The sequence below is a fragment of the Eurosta solidaginis genome, chromosome 5, assembly GCF_040869045.1.
Source record: "Eurosta solidaginis isolate ZX-2024a chromosome 5, ASM4086904v1, whole genome shotgun sequence".
Lineage (NCBI taxonomy): Eukaryota > Metazoa > Arthropoda > Insecta > Diptera > Tephritidae > Eurosta > Eurosta solidaginis.
Window position 1 is genome coordinate 165,542,904 of NC_090323.1, and position 22,700 is coordinate 165,565,603.

At 35.7% G+C, this 22,700-nt stretch overlaps 1 protein-coding gene across 1 annotated transcript in view; it reads left to right on the forward strand.

Annotated features, from left to right (window-relative positions):
- The window catches only part of Dnah3 (dynein heavy chain 3, axonemal), a 457,577-nt gene that overhangs the window by 255,734 nt on the left and 179,143 nt on the right, over positions 1 to 22,700 (forward strand). Inside the window, exons 40-42 of the mRNA XM_067756774.1 lie at positions 5,057 to 5,239; positions 5,610 to 5,815; positions 21,975 to 22,292. Coding sequence (XP_067612875.1) covers positions 5,057 to 5,239; positions 5,610 to 5,815; positions 21,975 to 22,292 — 707 coding nt within the window. The remainder of the gene's footprint in view (positions 1 to 5,056; positions 5,240 to 5,609; positions 5,816 to 21,974; positions 22,293 to 22,700) is intronic.

Consider the following 22,700-nt stretch of genomic DNA (forward strand, 5'->3'; position numbering starts at 1 on the left):
TTCATACTCCGTTAGTTTAAACTGTTCACGAAATAAATAGATTTTTAAGCCATACAATGCCTTAGACATCCACCGAGCATGATGAGTTGGCTTTGGTACACGAAACTCTATGTCATCATTTGCTCCTAGCCATATTGACGTTAATTCCAATAATTCTCTATAGTCATCTCTTACCATTTTCTTTTTCAACTATTACTTAGAGGGTTTTTTAAAATAGTATCTTTGCTATCGATTAAAAGTAATTGCAATTCGTTATTTTGTAGCAAATCTCTAAAACTATTTCTGTCGATGTTTTTGCAATTTTCTTGAAATCGCCGAAATAACTGAACTTCCTTACTAGTTTTTACTGGAAAATATCTCTCAGCAGAACTTCATAAATATGATGACGACAAGGTAGATGCAAAAGTTTTCGCTCAAGTTTTTTTTCTAACAACGTTGCGGCTCCTTTTATAACGCCTGTGTTAACCGATATCGTATCAAAACAACAGGCCACAATATCATCCTTCAGATCCCATTCAAATAACAGTTCATACAACGTATCAGCTATTTCCGAGCCTGTTGCAGCATGTAATTTTGGAGCTCCTATTAACAGTTCACCATTCCTGTAAGTAAAAACAACTGGAAGTCGTTTCACCTTCTCACGACCTGCTATTTCTGGAAGTGGTTTTCCATCCAAATGCAAAGTGCCGCAATTTATCTATTTAAAAAAAAAAACCTACTATTCCAAAATTTGTTCATTCAGTATAGTTTTAATAAGAAAACGTCACAGAAATTTGTTGTAGTTGTTTGCAGTTTTAAAATATATATATTCATTTCTTTATACTTTTTTTAAATTTCTTTCGACATGCTTGTTGCAAGAACAAGTTGCAGTACAGGCTTAAATTTGTTGTGGCATCACGCATTTCGAAAGAAAATTTATAAAAAAATACATGTGTATACTTTTTAAATAAATAAAAAAAAACATTTGCACAGACTTAATTTACTTTTCATATTTGTTTGTCGAAAGCAATATATATTTTGCCCTATAACTCTGTTATTGATCGACCGATTTTGGAAATTGTGGCCATTTTAGAAAAGTAAGAAAATATAGATCTTACTGCGGTATGGAAAAGCAATAAATTTTCGTAGGGTTTAGAAATATGGAAGCCTGAAAGACGAGATTGTAAAAATTCGTCATTTTTCAGGATTTCAAGCCCCTTGCGACACCTCTAAATCTTTTTTGATTGGCCTAAAACTTTGTATATATTCGTTTATAAGCTATTAGCATATTTTTAGGGGGTGAGATCAATAATCCAAACACTTTTTTTCCTCCATACAACGAAGGGCCACCCTAATGTACTTATTTGTATGAGGGGCTGTAAAGATTTACATGTGTGACTTTTCAACGGCAAAAGTGTAGCAAAACAAAAAAAAAATTAAAAACAATATACACTCCCGACATTATGCACATATTGTTGATTGAACATAACGGAACTTACCCACAATACAACAATACACTTGGCCACCTTTGCATGTAGACACTTTTTATACTCAGCGTGCTTTGCACACAGAGTATATTAACTTTGATTGGATAACGGTTGGTTGTGCAGGTATAAAGGAATCGAGAGATATAGACTTCCATATATCAAAATCATCAGTATCGAAAAAAAATTTGATTAAGCCGTCCGTCCGTCCGTTAACACGATAACTTGATTAAATACTGATGTATCTTCACCAAATTTGGTACACGAGCTTACCTGGACCCAGAATAGATTGGTATTGAAAATAAGCGGAATCGGGTGATCACCACGCCCACTTTTTATATATATAACTTTTTGTAAAATACAAAAAAACTCATTATTTAGTAAGTAATACACCTAGAATGTTCAAATTTGACGTGTGGACTGATATTGAGACTCTTGATAAAAATTAAAAAAAAAAAAATTTTAAATAGGCGTGGCACCACCCACTTGTGATAAAATCAATTTTACAAATATTATTAATTATAAATCAAAAATCGTTAAACCTATCGTTACAAAATTCGGCAGAGGTTGGCTTTACTATAAGGAATACCTTGAAGAGAAGCTAAAGAAACCGGTTAAGGACCATGCCCATTTTTATATAAAAGATTTTTAAAGGGTTGTGGACGAATTAAATAAGCTATATCTTTGCAAAAAAGAGTTTTATAACAATGGTATTTAATTTTCCAAGTGTATTTATAACAATAAATAGGAAAAAATTCAAATATTAAAAAATGGGCGTCGCACCGCCCTTTTTATGACTAAGCAATTCTCTATGTTTCGGGAGCCATATATCGAAGAAAAATTAACGGATCGTAATAAAATTTGGTACAAAAAGTTTCCCTATATCGGGAAATATTTCTAGAAAAAATGGACAAGATCGGATAAAGACCACGCCCACTTTTATATAAAAAATTTTTCAAAGGGTCGCATACGAAAATAGTAAGCTATATCTTACCGAAAAAAAGCTTTAGAATTTTAGTTTCTTATAATTTTAATTTCTAAATTGAATTATAACATTAAATTGGAAAACACTAAAATTTTCGAAAATGGGTGTGGCACCGCCCCTTTTATGACTAAGCAATTTTCTATGTTTCGGGAGCCATAACTCGAAGAAAAATTAACGGATCGTAATGAGATTGTGTACACATATTTTCCTTATAGCAGAAAATATGCCTAGTTAAAATGAACGGGATCGGTTAAGGACCACGGCAACTTAGATATAAAACAAGTTTAAAAGGGTCGTAGACTAGAATAATAAGCTATATGATATTTCACTTATCAAGTTTTATTGTAAGAGGAAATGGGGAGACATTTTTTTTAAACGAGCGGTGCCACGTGTTATGTAGAAAAGTAATTTATCTGAAATGAAATGTACAATTGAATCTCACGCTGAGTATATAATGTTCGGTTACACCCGAACTTAGACAACTTTACTTGTTCAGCATGTTTTTAATTTGATTGCTTAAATTTAAACAAAAAATGCCACACGAATGTGAAACTGTTGCCATTTAATTAAGTGTGAGGGAAGGCACGTGACGATGATGACCCTGATGCTTTCGAACAGCCCGAAAACTTGTTTACTGTGAAATTGAGCGCAACATAGTTGGTAAAAAATAAAATATTTTATAACAGGGAATATTTTTTCGCTATCACCTATTGAAGAATTTGTTTGTGTGTGTATTTGCGTGCTAGTATTAAAATATTCAAAAAGTGCAAAGTATGTACACAAATGTTAAACGCGAATCTATCTACTTTACAGCAATGTGTTATATTAAAAAATTACAACAATTTTGTAATATTTAAAACTTTTTTTTTGCAAGCGCATACAATCAGCTAACAAAATAAAAATTTACGAAAAAGTTTAACACGTCCACATGCCACTCAAACCTTAATTGGCATTGTATCAGGGACCGGAAATATTTGTTAGTTTTCTGATTTTATTTAATAAATGAAATCAGCATGAAATCGCAAGCAAAACAAAACTCGGTATAGACAAGCAAATCATAATAAATACCGAACGGTTGTGATACCCATTAACACCGAAAAGTTGAAAAAAATTGTTTCTTCAACACATTTTGTGTCTTTTGAACAAGGGGAATTAATACATATTTAGAAAAAGGCAAAGAAATTCAGAAAAAGTTTGATCACGATATCAAAAGGGTACATATTCAGCATTACATTTTGTGCCAATGTAAGTCTTGGACAAAGGGCCTCTTTTATTCAGACCATCACCAAACGTTGCATTGCTTCCAAGCTTTTTAATGTGGAAGAAATGTTTAGAGCTTTTCACCAGACCAGAATGCTATAGAAGATAATCAGATTGGCCACCTATCATACAGCCATACTTCTACCCTTGGACGTAGCGCAGCGGTTTCCAATTGCTCCTCGCCAGCAGTTTCCGCATACATAATTCGGATCACCCAGTCATGACAGCCAGATAACCACGTTCGCAGCTAGCGATTTGATACTGAGATAGTCAAGAGTATTTGAAGTATTTTAATTGATTTCCATTAACTGACATATTAAAGTACAAGGCGCTGTATGGAAAATAATCAAGAAGATGCAATAAGCTGTTGGAATAACAACACCTGGTACTGAATTCGCCTTGATTTCGTCAACTAACTTCTTCTCTTTTTATTTTTGATATATTAAAAGAGAATCTCTATGAATTTTTAACTAAAACTACATAAACTAATGGGCAAATTCGAGAAAACTTTATCAAAATTCCAAATTTTCTATCTGGAGTTATTTGAATTTTTTGATTAAACAGAGCGGACGCCCAATTATTTTAAATTTAACAAAGCACAAGTTATACGTCTTTCGAAATTCAGACTGATTAAAATTTTTTTTTTGAAATTTTCATAAAATTTTATCGAAATTGGCGAAACTTGATAAAAATGTCACTGCAATTTTTCTCATCACTGCTGTAAGTACTATTTTTTCGCTTGCAACTTTCGTCGAAACTTAGTATGCCTTGGCAAGTTCTGCGAAATTTAAGTAGTTACTAACAAGCAAGTAAAACATATATTATAAAAAGAAATTAACGTTACGGGCCCTGGTTTATTGAAATGTTTGTGTGTACGCGACCACTTCCGCATTGTTCGGCTCTTTGGCAACGCGGTTAGCTGCCCACACACATCCAACCACTGAATTATCGTATATATTACAAAAGTTAACATTCCCAAAGTTGGCTTTTGTTAAATTTTTTTTTGCAATTTTATTATTTTTATTTAACTTCAGCTTTGTTGTTGTTATTTTCCCTTTTTTCGAAGTTTTTCGCTTTAGCATTTTATTTATTGTTTTTATGTGAAATAAATTTTTAACTTATTTTTTGTTACAGCAAATTTTGCAATCGCAAAAAGTTGAAAAGCTCAAATAACAATAAAACAAATGTGACTTGTGTTGTTGTTATTGTTTGTAAAAAACCTGGACATTGGCATCATATCTATGTGTGTTTTACTTTTGGTTATTTTTTGCCTTTTGTTGCATTTGCTGTACTTTGTTGTTGTGTTTGTTTTCACATATTGTCTATTTGTTCCAATTTGCTTATGCAGAGTTTTCTTGGCGCTATGGGTGTACCGGGCGGCAGCAATTTCATCTTCCCACGCTTCTATCGTCACACATTCCTTGTCGCTGTGGACTCGTTTGAGGATGCGACCATCGTTAAAATATTTACTGCGATTGGCCATTGGCATTTCTCCAAAGAATATTCAGAAAAAGTGGCATTACTATCACGTGTAAGTAAAAGACAGGGGTATATATTTGAAGTGTGTACCGTTAGTAGTTGCATATTTGAGGCTAACGGTGCAAAAGTGGTGCAAACTTCAAATTTATGTTCCTTGGGGATCTATACATTTCAAATCAACATGAAGTCAAATACCTAATGGTATTCACAAAAATATGCCACTAAAAATAAAATTTTTTTATGGGCATACTCTTGCAGAGTAGATGCATCAAAAATAATAAATTAACCCTGCATCACGATAGGAACAACAATAGGTATTCTCGTGAATTTTCTTGCAAACATTGAATTGTTTATTAGTCCTTAAAAATGCACATATCTGAGTAAATTAAATATTTTAAAATATTTGTTTATTTATCTTTAAGGGTCTCGCCGAAGCAATGGTCAATGTTTATCGTCAAGCATTGCGTGTTTTTCTGCCAACACCCGCCAAATCTCATTACACATTCTCACTACGTGACATCACGCGCGTCTTTCAGGGTATTGTCCTCGTACCAGCAAAAAGACTGCAAGAGCCAGATAAGCTGGGACGTTTATGGGCTCATGAAACGTATCGCGTATTTTACGATCGGTATGTATGCAATGCTTATGTTTTTGTGCGTTTTTACATTTACACGAATATGTATTTGTGGCATGTACATATGTACAAGAAAAGGATATGGTAGTGTTGTGGAAAAAGAAAAGTTCAAAGTTTACTCATATAAAAGGATTTTTTTGCAAGAGTTTCTGAACATTAGAATAAGAATTTTCGTATCCAATGCCTTAATTTTTGAGTATGAAGCTTTATAGCAAAATCTATTTTAGTCCGACAAAGGATAAGTTACAGTAGCAAACTCGAAATTTGGATTGAACAATTTAAGTAAGAACCCCTATGAATTTTGTAACTGAGACTATGAAAACAAATCTTCAAAATGTTTCCAAAAAATTTAAAATTTTTGAAAATTTTACGAAAATGCTAATAGCAATTTTCTGATTTTTTTTAGTTTGCTGTTTGTTTCCGAAGTGTGTTTAAGATTTTCTTCCATAAAATATTGTAACGAATTTTGGGGATTTTCTGATAATTATGTACCTTCTGCTAACGTTCCAATCGCTGCACTGTCGAATAAATAACTCCAATATTCAGTATTGTAAAATGGTCTTTATATAGTCTACTTAAGGAGTAGTACTTCACAATTTGAATGATACTTCACTACTAGCTTGTTTAAATCAAGCTCACTTAGACTCGTTCACCTATTTCCCCTAAGGTCTAGACTGTTCATGGACAGTTTTATCTGATGCTTGGTTATATAGCTATATGCGTGTGTATGTGAGAGTAACTACTTCTGCTCTTAGCTGATGACTACATACATATGTGTATGTGATATAATCTCTTCACTTCGAGTTGCTGGTTGTGTGTGGAATATTCTTCGTTTCCTTGTACATACGTGTGGTTTCTTGCTTTTTTAGTTGTTGTTATTGTTTACTAACAGCATAGTGATGCTAACATTCGCCACAATATATAAAGATATGAGCCTTACACAAGCAAATATAAAAAAAATTCTCTTAAACTATCCAAAAAAATATGTTTTGCTGGGTTGAGTTTATTGGTCGTCTAAATAAGAAAATTTTTTTTTGTTTACTTGTTTCAACGCGTTTGAACGCTTCATGCGTCATCCTTGGGAAGATATTTATTACTAGCAGACCCGGCAGACGTTGTTCTGCCCTAAATTTGGTCTATCTGCATATATCTTAATAAGCATTTTCCGTCTAACTCTGCCTACCCCTCTTATATTTTTCTTAATCCTTTTTTCACTCCCCCCTCCGTTTTTTTCGATTCATCTATCTCTATTTCGTCTCACTCTATCTCTTTCTCAGTTTCCTTCTCCTTCCCTCTTTTCTCTTCTCTCAAGTTCTTCTCATTCTTCTTCATCCCTTATTGCCAGTCCCAGAGGGTGGTATGTATTTTGTTCCAGTCCTATTCCGAGTCCCAGTCCCACTCCGAGTCTCAGGCCCAGTCCAAGTCCTAATCCCAGTCCCAGTACGTCTCTGGTCTAGTTCCCGGAAAAAATGATCGTAAATATTAATACAGGCAAATTAATACACCAAATTTCAGGCAAATCGAATAGGATGTACATATGTATATATGCAGATATGTGGGTATTATTAATTCATGTCTTTATTTCGGCTTCGAATGCTTATTTATCAGTTTTGCCAGGTTGATGCGACTAAATCGAATATGACAATGGAAATTACTTTAACGCTCTCAGCAACAGCTTTCATTTGCCATCCCTATTACACACACCTTCTAGAGGTATCCGGGTCCAGGTATTGGCCTATATCTCGAGACCCTAGTCACCCAGGGGTACGAAAACTACCTTGTACTAAAGCACTCATCAAAAGCTTTCATTTGATATCCGTATTGTATAAACACATTCTAGGGGTGCCCGGGTCCACGTTTTGGCCTATATATCGAGACCCTAGTCACCAATAGGTATGAAAACTACCCTGTACTAAAGCACTCATCAACAGCTTTCATTTGATATACATATTGTACAAACACATCCCAGGAGTAAACAGGTCCACGTTTTGATCTCAAGACCCTAGCCTGAACAGGATAAAAAGTATCTTATGTCCGTTCCCTGTTTCTAAGCTACCTCTCCACCAATTTTCAGCCACATCGCTTCATCCGTTTTTGAGTTATGCGTAGTGTAACTAACACGACTTTCTTTTATATATATAGATTTGTATGGGAGGTGCCACGCCCCCTTTTTCCCAATTCCACATTTTCTTGGTGGTGTTAGGCATTGACCTCATATAATTCCTTACTGAATTTCAATGTTCTGGGATTTATACCTTCAGAGTTATGCAGTACCAAAGATTTCACAACAAAATGTAAAGCGATCACAAAAAATGATTAGAATAAGATTCCAAATACTCTTAAATGTTTCGAGAAAGAATCGCAAAATCTTTAAAACACACTTAAAACTTATTCCCACAAGACTCACAAATGATGGTAAATATGACTCGAATAAGACTAAATACTGATTAGAAATATAGGTCAAAAGAGGCTCACCAAGTGTAGTCGCGCGTAGGGTACCATTTTCTCCCGACGAGGGAGTCTTTTCTGATCAGAAAATTAGCCCATATATGCTTATTTTGATCATTCTGGAGACTCGAAAAAGACTCTAATATGATTAATAATTTCAAAAAATGCTGGGTGTGTAGCTGTATTTCGTTTCTAACTATTACAATTAAAACACTTGCTAGCTTACCGAATTGCATGGAAAGCAACAATAAAAAGTAATCGAATTGAGTTGGCTAACCGAACATTATAATAAGGGAAAATCACAATGTAGGAAAATGAACCTAGGGTAAAACTGGAATGTGTTTGTGTGACATGTGTATCAAATGGAAGGTATTAAAATGTATTTTAAAAGGGAGTGGGCCATAGTTCTATATGTGGACACCATTTCGGGATATCGCCATAAAGGTGGAACAGGGGTGACTCTAGAAAGCGTTTGTACGATATGGGTATCAAATGAAAGGTGTTAATGATTATTTAAAAGGAAGTGGGCCTTAGTTCTATAGGTGGATGCCTTTTCGAGATATCGCCATAAAGGTTGACCAGGGGTGACTCTAGAAAGCGTTTGTACGATATGGGTATTAAATGAAAGGTGTTAATGATTATTTTCAAAGGGAGTGGGCCTTAGATCTATACGTGGATGCCTTTTCGAGATATCGCCATAAAGGTGGGCCAGGGGTACCTCTAGAATGTCTTTGTACGATATCGGTATTGTAAACTATTAACTGAATGTATTAACTGAAATTAAAACAACGGCAGGATCGCCATGTATAGTATGCCTGTTGAATTAAAACAAAAGAATTTTTGCTGGCGCTAATGTTCAGCGCAGACATCAGACTAAGATTGAATGTTTATTAACAAATGCTTTCCCTTTTTATAGGAATTATTCCTACAATACTATTACAATATTTTTGTATAATACTTACACACTAAAATAACTACATTCTATTTTCTATTTCTATATACCTATTCAGTGCAATATTCTTATTACCTAACTATGTAATAATGTTTGATCAGTCGCACCGACAAACCGACGCTGTCTGTCAGTTATGTTTATGTGTTAAGCAACTGTAAATGGATATGGCTCCCCGTTGGGTTCAATGTAACTTAGCTATGCCGCTATGACTGTGTCGCTATGAGTAATTTGTCTGTGTTCGAAAGTGAAATTCATTTGCTTATGCATTTCAAGCTAGACCTATTCTGGCATGTACATAAGTACAAATATCTTGTATTGCGGTAATGCCACCGTATCAAATTAAAGGTGTTAATGCGTATTTTAAAAGGAAGTGGGCCTTAGTTCTATAGGTGGACGCCTTTTCGAGATATCGCCATAAAGGTGGACATGGGGTGACTCTAGAAAGCGTTTGTACGATATGGGTAGCAAACTAAAGGTGCTAATGATATTTAAAACGTAGTGGGCCTTAGTTCTATAGGTGGACGGCTTTTCGAGATATCGCAATAAGAATGTGTTTTTACGATATGGGTATCAAATTAAAAGTATTAATGACGGTTTTAAAAGGGAGTGGCCCTTAGTTGTATATGTGAAGGCGTTTTCGAGATATTGACCAAAATGTGGACCAGGGTGACCCAGAGCATCATCTGTCGGGTACCACTAATTAATTTATATATGTATGTCATACCACGCACAGTATTCCTGCCAAAATTCCATGGGCTTTTGATTTCGCCCTCCAGAACTTTTTCATTTTTCTTAATATGGAAGGTGTCACACCCATTTTACAAAGTTTTCTCTAAAGTTATATTTTGCGTCAATAAACCAATCCAATTACCATGTTTCATCCCTTTTTTCGTATTTGGTATAGAATTATGGCATTTTTTTCATTTTTCGTAATTTTCGATATTGAAAAAGTTGGCGTGGTCAGTCGGATTTCGGCCATTTTTTATACCAAGGTAAAGTGAGTTCAGATAAGTACATGAACTAAGTTTATTAAAGATATATCGATTTTTGCTCAAGTTATCGTGTTAGGGGCCGAGCGGAAGGACAGACGGTCGACTGTGTATAAAAACTGCGCGTGGCGTCTACCGATTTCGCCCATTTTCTTGTCATAGAAGCTATGCCCCTACCAAATTTCACAAGGATTGGTAAATCTTTGTTCGACTTATGGCATTAAAAGCATCCTAGACGAATTAAATGAAAAAGGGCGGAACCACGCCTATTTTGAAATTTTCTTTTATTTTTGTACTTTTTGCACCATATCATTACTGGAATTGAATGTTGACATAATTTACTTATATACTGTAAAGATTTAAAATTTTTTTTATACTCAGTTGAGCAGAGCTCACAGAGTATATTACGTTTGATTGGATAACGGTTGGTTGTACATATATAAAGGAATCGAGATAGATATAGACTTCCATATATCAAAATAATCAGGATCGAAAAAAAATTTGATTGAGCCATGTCCGTCCGTCCGTCCGTTAACACGATAACTTGAGTAAATTTTGAGGTATCTTGATGAAATTCGGTATGTAGGTTCCTGAGCACTCATCTCAGATCGCTATTTAAAATGAACGATATCGGACTATAACCACGCCCACTTTTTCGATATCGAAAATTTCGAAAAACCGAAAAATTGCGATAATTCATTACAAAAGACAGATAAAGCGACGAAACTTGGTAGATGAGTTGAACTTATGACGCAAAATAGAAAATTAGTAAAATTTTGGACAATGGGGGTGGCACCGCCCACTTTTAAAAGAAGGTAATTTAAAATTTTGCAAGCTGTAATTTGGCAGTCGTTGAAGATATCATGATGAAATTTGGTAGGAACGTTACTCCTATTACTATATGTACGATTAATAAAAATTAGCAAAATCGGAGGAGGACCACGCCCACTTAAAAAAAAAAAAATTTTTTAAAGTAAAATTTTAACAAAAAATTTAATATCTTTACAGTATATAAGTAAATTATGTCAACATTCAACTCCAGTAATGATATAGTGCAACAAAATACAAAAATAAAAGAAAATTTCAAAATGGGCGTGGCTCCGCCCTTTTTCATTTAATTTGTCTAGGATACTTTTAACGCCATAAGTCGAACAAAAATTAACCAATCCTTTTGAAATTGGGTAGGGGCATAGATTTTATGACGTTAACTCTTTTCTGTGAAAATGGGCGAAATCGGTTGATGCCACGCCCAGTTTTTATACACAGTCGTCCGTCTGTCCTTCCGCATGGCCGTTAACTCGATAACTTGAGCAAAAATCGACATATCTTTAATGAACTTAGTTCACGTGCTTACTTGAACTCACTTTATCTTGGTATGAAAAATGAACGAAATCCGCCTATGACCATGCCCACTTTTTCGATATCGAAAATTACGAAAAATGAAAAAAATTCCATAATTCTATACCAAATACGAAAAAGGGATGAAACATGGTAAGGTAATTGGACTGTTTTATTGAAGCGAAATATAACTTTAGAAAAAACTTTATAAAATGGTTGTGACACCTACCATATTAAGTAGAAGAAAATGAAAAATGTCTGCAGGGCGAAATAAAAAACCCTTAAAATCTTGGCAGGTATTACATATATAAATAAATTAGCGGTATCCAAGAGATGATGTTCTGGGTCACCCTGGTCCACATTTTGGTCGATATCTGGAAAACGCCTTCACATATACAACTACCACCACTCCCTTTTAAAATACTCATTAACTCCTTTCGTTTGATACCCATATTGCACAAACGAATTCTAGAGTCACCCCTGGCCCACCTTTATGGCGATATCTCGAAACGGCGTCCACCTATGGAACTAAGGATTACTCCCTTTTAAAATACTTATTAACACCTTTCTTTTGATACCCATATTGTACAAACAAATTCTAGAGTCACCCCTGGTCCACCTTTATGGCGATATTTCGAAAATGCGACCACTTATACAACAACCACCACTCCCTTTTAAAACCCTCATTAATACCTTTATTTTGATACCCATATCGTACAAACACATTCTAGAGTCACCCCTGGCCCACCTTTATGACGATATTTCGAAACGGCGTCCACCTATAGAACTAAGGCCCACTCCCTTTTAAAATACTCATTAACACCTTTCATTTGATACCCATATCGTACAAACATATTCTAAAGTCACCCCTGGTCCACCTTTATTGCGATATCTCGAAAAGGCGAACACCTATAGAACTAAGGCCCACTCCCTTTTAAAATACTCATTAACACGTTTCGTTTGATGCCCATATCGTACTAACAAAGTCTAGAGTCACCCCTGGCCCACCTTTATGACGATATCTCGAAACGGCGTCCACCTATGGAACTAAGGATTACTCCCTTTTAAAGTACTCATTAACACCTTTCTTTTGATACCCATATTGTACAAACAAATTCTAGAGTCACCCCTGGTCCACCTTTATGACGATATTTCGAAAATGCGACCACCTATACAACAACCACCACTCCCTTTTAAAACCCTCATTAATACCTTTAATTTGATACCCATATCGTACAAACACATTCTAGAGTCACCCCTGGTCCACCTTTATGGCGATATCTCGAAACGGCGTCCACCTATGGGACTAAGGATTACTCCCTTTTAAAATACTTATTAACACCTTTCTTTTGATACCCATATTGTACAAACAAATTCTAGGGTCACCCCTGGTCCACCTTTATGGCGATATCTCGAAACGGCGTTCTCCTATGGGACTAAGGATTACTCCCTTTTAAAATACTCATTAACACCTTTCATTTGATACCCATATCGTACAAACGCATTCTAGAATCACCCCTGGTCCACCTTTATGGCGATATCTCGAAACGGCGTCCACCTATGGGACTAAGGACTACTCCCTTTTCAAACACTCATTAACACCTTTCATTTTATACCCATATCGTACAAACGCATTCTAGAGTCCTCCCTGGTCCACCTTTATTGCGATATCTCGAAAAGGCGACCACCTATACAGCTACCACCACTCCCTTTTAAAACCCTCATTAATACCTTTAATTTGATACCCATATCGTACAAACACATTCTAGAGTCAACCCTGGTCCACCTTTACGGCGATATTTAGAAACGGCATCCACCTATAGAACTAAGGCCCACTCCCTTTTAAAATACTCATTATCACCATTCGTTTGATGCCCATATTGTCCAAACAAATTCTAGGGTCACCCCTGTTCCACCTTTGTGGCGATATCTCGAAACGGCGTCCACCTATGGAACTAAGGATTACTCCCTTTTAAAATACTCATTAATACCTTTAATTTGATACCCATATCGTACAAACGCATTCTAGAGTCAACCCTGATCCACCTTTATGGCTATATCCCTAAATGGCATCCACCTATAGAACTATGGTCCACTCCCTCATAAAATACTCTTTAATGCCTTTCATTTGATACACATGTCATACAAACACATTCCAGGGTTTCCCTCGGTTCATTTTCCTACATGGTTATTTTCCCTTATGTTGTCACCATAGCTCTCAACTGAGTATGTAATGTTCGGTTACACCCGAACTTAACCTTCCTTACTTGTTTTTAATTTGAATTAAAAACAAAATTTTTTTTTAAAGTGGGCGTGTTCGTTATCCGATTTCGCTAATTTTTATTCAGCATACATATAGTAATAGGAGTAACGCTCTTGCCAAATTTCATCATGATATCTTCAACGAGTGCGAAATTACAGCTTGCAAAACTTTTAAATTACTTTCTATTAAAAGTGGGCGGTGCCACGCCCATTGTCCAAAATTTTACTAATTTTCTATTTTGCGTCAACGCACCTACCAAGTTCCATCGCTTTAGCCGTCTTTGGTAATGAATTATCGCACTTTTTCGGTTTTTCGAAATTTCGAATTTTTGGTTGTAGTCCGATTTCGTTCATTTTAAATAGTAATCTGAGATGAGCGCCCAGGAACCTACATACCAAAATTCATCAAGATACTTCATGATTTAATCAAGTTATCGTGTTTACGGACAGACGGACCGACAGACGGACATGGCTAAATGAATTTCTTTTTTCGCCCAGGTTATTTTGATATATATATATCTATCTCGATTAGTTTATGCCGTTACGGATTACCGTTATGCGAACAAAGTTAATATACTTTGTGAGCTCTGCACAGCTGAGTATAAAAAAATTGTTAAATAATTAAAGTATTTCAACAAATAGCTTCCTGAGGATAACGCATGAAGCGTTGAAAGGCTTTGAAGCAAAGGAGACGACAAATAAGCTCAACCCTGCAGCTCAAACTTTAATGCTGTTGGTACAAGTGTCGCTGCCAACGGTCTCGCTCTGCATCCCATTAACATTAAAAACTAAAAATAGAGCGAAACTGTTACTATGTGTGAATATCTGTCAATCAGACTTAATAAAATTAATTTGTTCGTATATCCAAACCATATATATAATACTACTATATTGCTACAAAAGGCTAGGTACAATCCCAAACATCAGAGTGCCGATATATTGCTGTTTAAGTATTTTTGTATTCAATAATCTAATATGTACCTAAATTTTAATTTTTTCTTGTCACACTTATGCTGCTACAATCACTAAAATTTTATAGGCTGTCTTGTTTTGATTTCGAATTCAAAACACATTGCGAGGATTTTCTATTAGCAATATAGGAGTATTACATATAACTTACTTACTTAGTTGGCGCTTAACCGTCTAAACGGTTACGGCCGTCCAACGAGGCGCGCCAGTCGCTCCTTCGCTCCGCCAACCGGCGCCAAATGGTCACGCCAAGGGAGTTTAAATCACCTTCCAAAGGATTGGGGACCCCCTCTACCTCTGCTTCCATAGGCGGGTTCCGAGAGAAACACTTTCTTGGCCGGAGCATCATCTTTCATTCCAATAACATGGCCTAGCCAGCGCAGCCGCTGCGTTTTAATTCGCTGGACTATGTTGATGTCTGCGTATAGCACATATGTATATGGTATTTAAATTTAAATTTAGGTACATTCGATTATTGAGTACATAAACAAAAACGTTTAAACAGCAATATATCGGCACTCTGATGTTTGGGAATGTACCTAGCCTTTTGGAGCAATATAGTAGTATTATATATATGAGTATTACATATATGATTTAAACTAAACTCTAATCCTGATTGTCAATTTTCCCCCAAAACCTCAATTCCTGAATTTTAAAACCTTCATTTCCACCAATAAACCAACGTAGCGATAAGTATTACAATTCACTGACTTAGTGCAAAGCTTTGTGGTCATTTACAAAATTTTGTAAGATATTTATGTTCACTCATTATGTTATATATGTACATTAGCGTACGCCTTTTTATACTCAGCTGAGCGGAGCTCACAGAGTATATTAACTTTGCTCGCATAACGGTAATCCGTAACGGCACAAACTAATCGAGATAGATATAGACTTCTATATATCAAAATGATCTGGGTGAAAAAAGAAAGTCATTTAGCCATGTCCGTCCGTCCGTGTGTCCGTCCGTCTGTAAACACGATAACTTGAGTCAATTTTGAGGTATCTTGATGAAATTTGGTATGTGGGTTCTTGGCCGCTCATCTCAGATCGCTGTTTAAAATGAACGAAATCGGACTACAATCACGCCCACTTTTTCGATATAGAAAATTTCGAAAAACCGAAAAAGTGCGATAATTCATTACCAAAGACGGATAAAGCGATGAAACTTGGTAGGTCCATAGACCTTTTGACGCAAAATAGAAAATTAGTAAATATTTGGACAATGGGCGTGGCACCGCCCACTTTTAAAAGAAGGTAATTTAAAAGTTTTGCAGGGTGTAATTTGCCAGTCGTTGAAGATATGAAGATGAAATTTGGCACGCACGTTACTCCTCTCACTATATGTGTGCTAAATAAAAATTAGCAAAATTTGATGACGAACGCGCCCACTTTTAAAAAAAAATTTTTTTTAAGACAAATTTTAACAAAAAATTTGAAATCTTTACAGTATATAAGTATGAAATCTTTACAGGATATAAGTATATAAGTCTGTCCTTCCGCTCGCCCGTTAACACGATAACTTGAGCAAAAATCGATATATCTTTACTAAACTTAGTTCACGTACTTATCTGAACTCACTTTGTCTTGGTATAAAAAATGGCCGAAATCCGACTATGACCACGCCCACTTTTTCGATATCGAAAATTATGAAAAATGAAAAAATGCGATAATTCTATACCAAATATGAAAAAAGAGATTAAACATGGTAATTGGATTGGTTTATTGACGCAAAATATAACTTTAGAAAAAACTTTGTAAAATGGGTGTGACATCTACCATATTAAGTAGAACAAAATGAAAAAGTTCTGCAGGGAGAACTCAAAAGCCCCTGGAATCTTGGCAGGAATACTGTTCGTCGTATTACATATATAAAAAATTAGCGGTACCCGACAGATGATGTTGTGGGTCACATTGGTCCACATTTTGGTCGATATCTCGAACCCACATTAATACCTTTAATTTGATAATCATATCGTACAAACACATTCTAGAGTCACGCCTGTTCCGCCTTTATGGCGATATCTCTAAAATGCGTCCACCTATAGAACTAAGGCCCACCCTCTTTTAAAATTAACACCTTTAATATGATACCCATGTCACACAAACACATTTCAGGGTTCATTTTCCTACGTGGTGATTTTCCCTTATTTGACAAAGGATGAAGGAAAACCGTTCCAAAAAAAGTCGTCCTTGGTCTTCAATTTGGTCGATATTTCCCAAACGTATGTGATATGGAATTAAAAGCCACTTATAAACCATATACGAAACCAACACAGCTATAATTATATTCAGATGAGCAGAGCGCATAGAGTATATTAATTTTGTTCGCATAATGGTATTCTGTAACGGTAGAAACTAATCGAGATAAATTTGGACTTTTGGAAAATGGGCGTGACACCGCTCACATTTAGTAGAAGAAAATTTTTAAGTTTTGCAGGGCGTAAATCAAAAGCCCTTGAGAATACACAACTGGGTATATAAAGGTAGGTTTCACCCGAACTTAGACGTCCTTACTTACTTCAGATTATGACTTTGTTTTGACATTTATTCAAAAATAAAGATAAAACATAATTTAGAGCGGACTTATTATATATTTATCATAGCACAGCGGTAACAACTATTTTGTAAACTGATTATAAACCTTTATACATTTACTTAAAATTCTGCGTAAATATGTGTGCATGCAAATATTTATAATAATATAATTATAAATTTAATGTCCTCAGTTTATATGAGCTTAAGAAACCATTTAAATAACTGTGTAGCAATCTATTAAAACAAGTGACCAACATGGATGAGGTGCTAATAGCTTTTTATATTATTGGTCAACTTATCACCAATATCCTAAATCGAGTTAGGTTGTTTTAACAAATAGCCACGCTTATCATCTAATATTTAAATAAATACATATAACTATACATTAGGGTGTTTTTATTATACTCAGCTGGGCAGAGCTCACAGAGTATATTAACTTTGTTCGCATAACGGTAATCCGTAACGGCATAAACTAATCGAGATAGTTCATCTCAGATCGCTATTTAAAATGAACGAAATCGGACTACAACCGCGCCCACTTTTTCGATATCGAAAATTTCGAAAAACCGAAAAAGTCCGATAATTCATTACCAAAGACTGATAAAGCGATGAAACTTGGTAGGCGCGTTGATCTTACGACACAAAATAGAAAAATAGAAAAATTTTGGACATTGGGCGTGGCACCACCCACCTTTAAAAGAAGGTAATTTAAAAGTTTTGCAAGCTGTAATTTGGCAGTCGTTTAAGATATCATGATGAAATTTGGTAGGCACGTTACTCCTATTACTATATGTGTGCTAAATAAATTAGCGAAATCGCATGACGAACACGCCCACTTTTAAAAAAAGTTTTTTTTTAAGTCAAATTTTAACAAAAAATTTAATATCTTTACAGTATAAAAGTAAATTATATCAACATTCGACTCCAGTAATGATATGGTGCAGCAAAATACAATAATAAAAGAAAATTTCAAAATGGGCGTAACTCCGGCCTTTCATCTAATTTGTATAGAATACTTTTAATGCCATAAGTCGAACAAAAATTTACCAATCCTTGCGAAATTTGCTTGGAACTATGACGATAACTGTTTTCTGTGAAAATGGGCGAAATCGGTTGAAGCCACGCCCAGTTTTTATACACAGTCGACCGTCTGTCCTTCCGCTCGGCCGTTAACACAATGACTTGTGCAAAAAACGATATATCTTAACTAAACTAAAGTTCACGGACTTATTTGAAGTCACTTTATCTTGGTATAAAATATGGCCGAAATCCGACTATGACCACATCCACTTTTCCGATATCGAAAATTACGAAAAATGAAAAAAATGCCATAATTCTGTACCAAATATGAAAAAAGAGATGAAATATGGTAATTGGATTTGTTTATTGACGCAAAATATAACTTTAAAAAAAACTTTGTAAAATGGGTGTGTAGTAGAAGTAAGTAAGTAGAAGAAAATGAAAAAGTTCGGCAGGGCGAAATCAAAAGCCCTTGGAATCTTGGCAGGAATACTGTTCGTGGTACGATATATATAAATAAATTAGCGGTACCCGACAGAAGCTGTTCTGGGTCACCCTGGTCCACATTTTGGTCGATATCTCGAAAACGCCTTCACATATACAACTAAGGGCTACTCCCTTTTAAAACCCTTGTTAATACTTTTAATTCGATACCCATATCGTACAGACAAATTCTAAAGTCACCCCTGGTCCACCTTTATTGCGATATCTCGAAGAGGCGTCCACCTATAGAACTAAGGCCCACTATGTTTTAAATAATCATTAACACATTTCATTCGATGCACATGTCATACAAACACATTCCAGGGTTAACCTAGGTTCATTTTGCTAAATGGTGATTTTCCCTTATTTTGTCTTCAAAGCTCTCAGCTGAGTATGTAATGTTCGCTTACACCCGAACTTAGCCTTCTTTACTTGTTTATACTGCAAATTTTCGCTATGGCTGTTTGCTTCAAAAATATGTTACTCGAAAATTTTTTAAATTCTAAATAATTTTGATTTTAAACTGGTTAAGCAAAAAAGAGTGTATGTCATCTTGTTTCTAGGTCATAGTATCACGTAGCATTTCAATAGCACTGTCCCCAGTGCTACTTTAGTTGCACTTTAGATTATACAATGGGAAAGCTGCGCGGCTTAGAGAGACGAACTGGGTAACAGGTAGAAACCAACAAGTAAAGAAACATTACTTTACAACAGCAAATTATTGTTGTTGTGTTTGTTGTGGCGATAATGAAACTCTTAGACGGTTTTGGTGTTTGGGGGACAATCTGTCCCCACCCCTTGGTTCTATGAGAAACTTGAGGTCGCCAAAGCCTCGTCTGCTAAATAAACAGGACTCGTCACGGGTAGGTGAGGTTGACACTCATTGTTTGTATTTTAATCGCCTTTTACGGCGGCACACCTTGCCCGGGTTTATCGTAAGCCCCAAAGAGGCAAATATAGACATTTTTTCTCATCACAGCAGTACAATGAAAGGCATAACAAAATAGAAAATTTGCTGCTGGTTCTTCTATCTTCGAAATTGATCTAGCGGGAGTAGATGTATATTTAAGCAATCACTTCAGCTCCACTACAGCAGCATGCTAGCTTATCCTGGGTTCAAAACCTGAGCAAAGCAACATAAAAATTTGCAAAAAGAACGTTTTCAATAAAAAAACAAGTTGGCTAAGCGGAGTTCGGATGTAATATTAACATAAAGTATTTCTCATCAAACATTAATTTTCTTTTATATTTCATTTAGAGTCGGCATAAAATAGGTCGGTCACGTCTCGTTTATTTATCGGAAAAATTAAAAAGTAGCACGAGTCAAATGGGAAAAGAAGTTCAGCCTAAATATTAACTTTGTTAAGGCCAACGGGGTAGATGACTTTACTTTATATATCTCCCAGGCTTCCTCCTAAATTAATTAGGATGCGCTGATTTTATAGTGGCCCCCTTCAAATCTGACTGCGGCGATATTCCAGTTCATATGAGTGAATCGGGATGACTCTGCTTTTTTGACCACCCCATACAAAACTCCTTGAACCGGTCTACCAACTCAAGCTGGAATAATGCTGCTTTCATAGGTGCCATCATGGCACAGGTCCTCCCTCTTTCTCTTATTTCAACAAAGTAATCATGTTGCTCTTTCTCATCAGGGGCTTTCAACAAACACATTTTTTTTTGTGTTAAGAGTGCTTCACCCCATTCAATGGGCGTGACCACTCACAAATTGTCATTAAAGTTCCCTAGCGGGAGCCAAAGGAAAGTAACAGATTCAACGAGAGTGGGATATCCTAAGCCAACCCTGGGTAACCGAACCAAAGTGTTAAAAAAAATTGTGTGCATATTTTTTGAGCTCGGGGTTTTCAACTTGAAATGTTTTTACGACGACTTTCATTCAAAAGCTGGGTTCACGAAAAAAAAGTTGAAATAAGCTGGGCTTATCCTTTTCAAACGAAACATAGGTGAGGTTAGCTTGTACTGGCTGGTCCGTAAGGACCTCAAATAGGCTGAATGAACACGTTGTGCTACCAGAAGTTTGCTTAACGACCAAACTGAAAATTCCTTTCAAAAAAGCAGGACCTAAAAGTCTCCTTAACCGTCCTGCTCATAAATAATGTTTCTTCTTTGTTCGCATGGCTGGGTACCACAAAGCAGTTCATAGAGTATGCAGCACTTGTGGAAAACCAATTTGCCTTAGTCATATTAAAAACAAGTGTCCTGAGTGTTAAGATTTGAAAACTTATAACCTTTTTCATGTTATTTATTAATTTAAAATGTAATCACTTATTATTAACGTGAGAACTGCTAGTGGTACTGGGTATCCCACCCATGAAAACTAGTAATAAAAAACTAATTTATTAAAAAAATCATCTTTATGAAATTATATTTGAAAAAATTTTCTCTCCTTTTTGTAGAAAACTTATTCCCATAGGATGCCACAAAATTTTAACTCATTTCTATTTGTAGATTATGTAGCTTTTGAATATGCAAAAGGTACCCGGGTACCCATCTATGAACAGGACGGTTAATCATTATGAGGAAATACGGCACCTGAGAACACAACCGTATGAAGCGAGAAAGCACAAGAAGGTCCTCAGTGATATTCACAAACAAGCGTTGTACCTCTGTCACAGGAATTGCCTGGCGAATCCAATTCTTAAATAAAAATACCCAGAACTATCAGAATAGGAACTCTGGATACTGTAACAGGTTAAACTCTTACGTATCCAGAATCAGCCCCGACATACAAAATGTGTTGTGAGGATATTGATGACAATTTCTGACATGTCGCACCTATTAGATGGGACAAAGCACTGCTACAACAACAACAACAGCACAGTTTTCCGATCTAGCACACCCCAATGCCCATACAAACTTCAACACGTAACATACAAAATGCATTTGAATCACAATTTGTACTTGTAACCATCGACGCTTGCATACGCCTTTTGTCACGCTTATTTTGCTAGGCATTGATTCATAATCCTTCACATTTCACGCTAATTCCATTGCACGCATTGTGTTTAGTATTTAGTGTAGTAAAGTTTGGCTTGCCATATATCATATGTTCGAAAATATACAATAATGCCACACACACATACGTACATATATTTACATGTAAATATGTATATATTTTATTTTTATTTCACAGTCTGATTGAGAAACATGATCGTGATGCACTACTGGATATGGTAAGTAATGCATGCAAAACGAATTTACGTTTTCCGTTGGAGCAAGCATTCGCTGAACGGATATCCGAGCCGGGCGCCAAAGTGACTGATGATGATTTGCGGAATTTATTTTATGGCAATTATTTGGAACCAGATGCAGATCCGAAAATTTACGATGAGGTCGAAAGTTATGATAAATTGGAAAAATTAATGCACTACTATCTGCGTGATTACAATACATTCTCACATACACCAATGGATTTGGTATTATTCCGTTTCGCAATCGAACACATATCGAGGTAAGTAAAACGCGGTTGCGCAGCGCGGTTTGTGTGGTTCATTTGATTGTTTTTTGTGTGTGTTGGAATGTGGCTTTTGCTGAATGCAAAATAATAATAACTGCACAATCAAGCGTGTGTATTCGAATTAAAATAGAACAACTTAAGTATGTGGGTTATTCCACTATTAGTGTTTCCCCGAAAACTGTAAACAAACATGCAGCTTTTAGAGGAATAGTGTCGTAAACGGGACTTCATACCAAAATCAGTGTCACTACATATCCTAAAACCATTGGAGCGCTATGATTCCCCAAGCGGCGCTGTTAGGATTGCAGCACGTCTATTGTGGGGGCAGTTCAAAAGAAATAATGTCCACTAACCAGCGATCTCACAAAGAATATACAATGCGTGCAGTTTTATACATTGAAG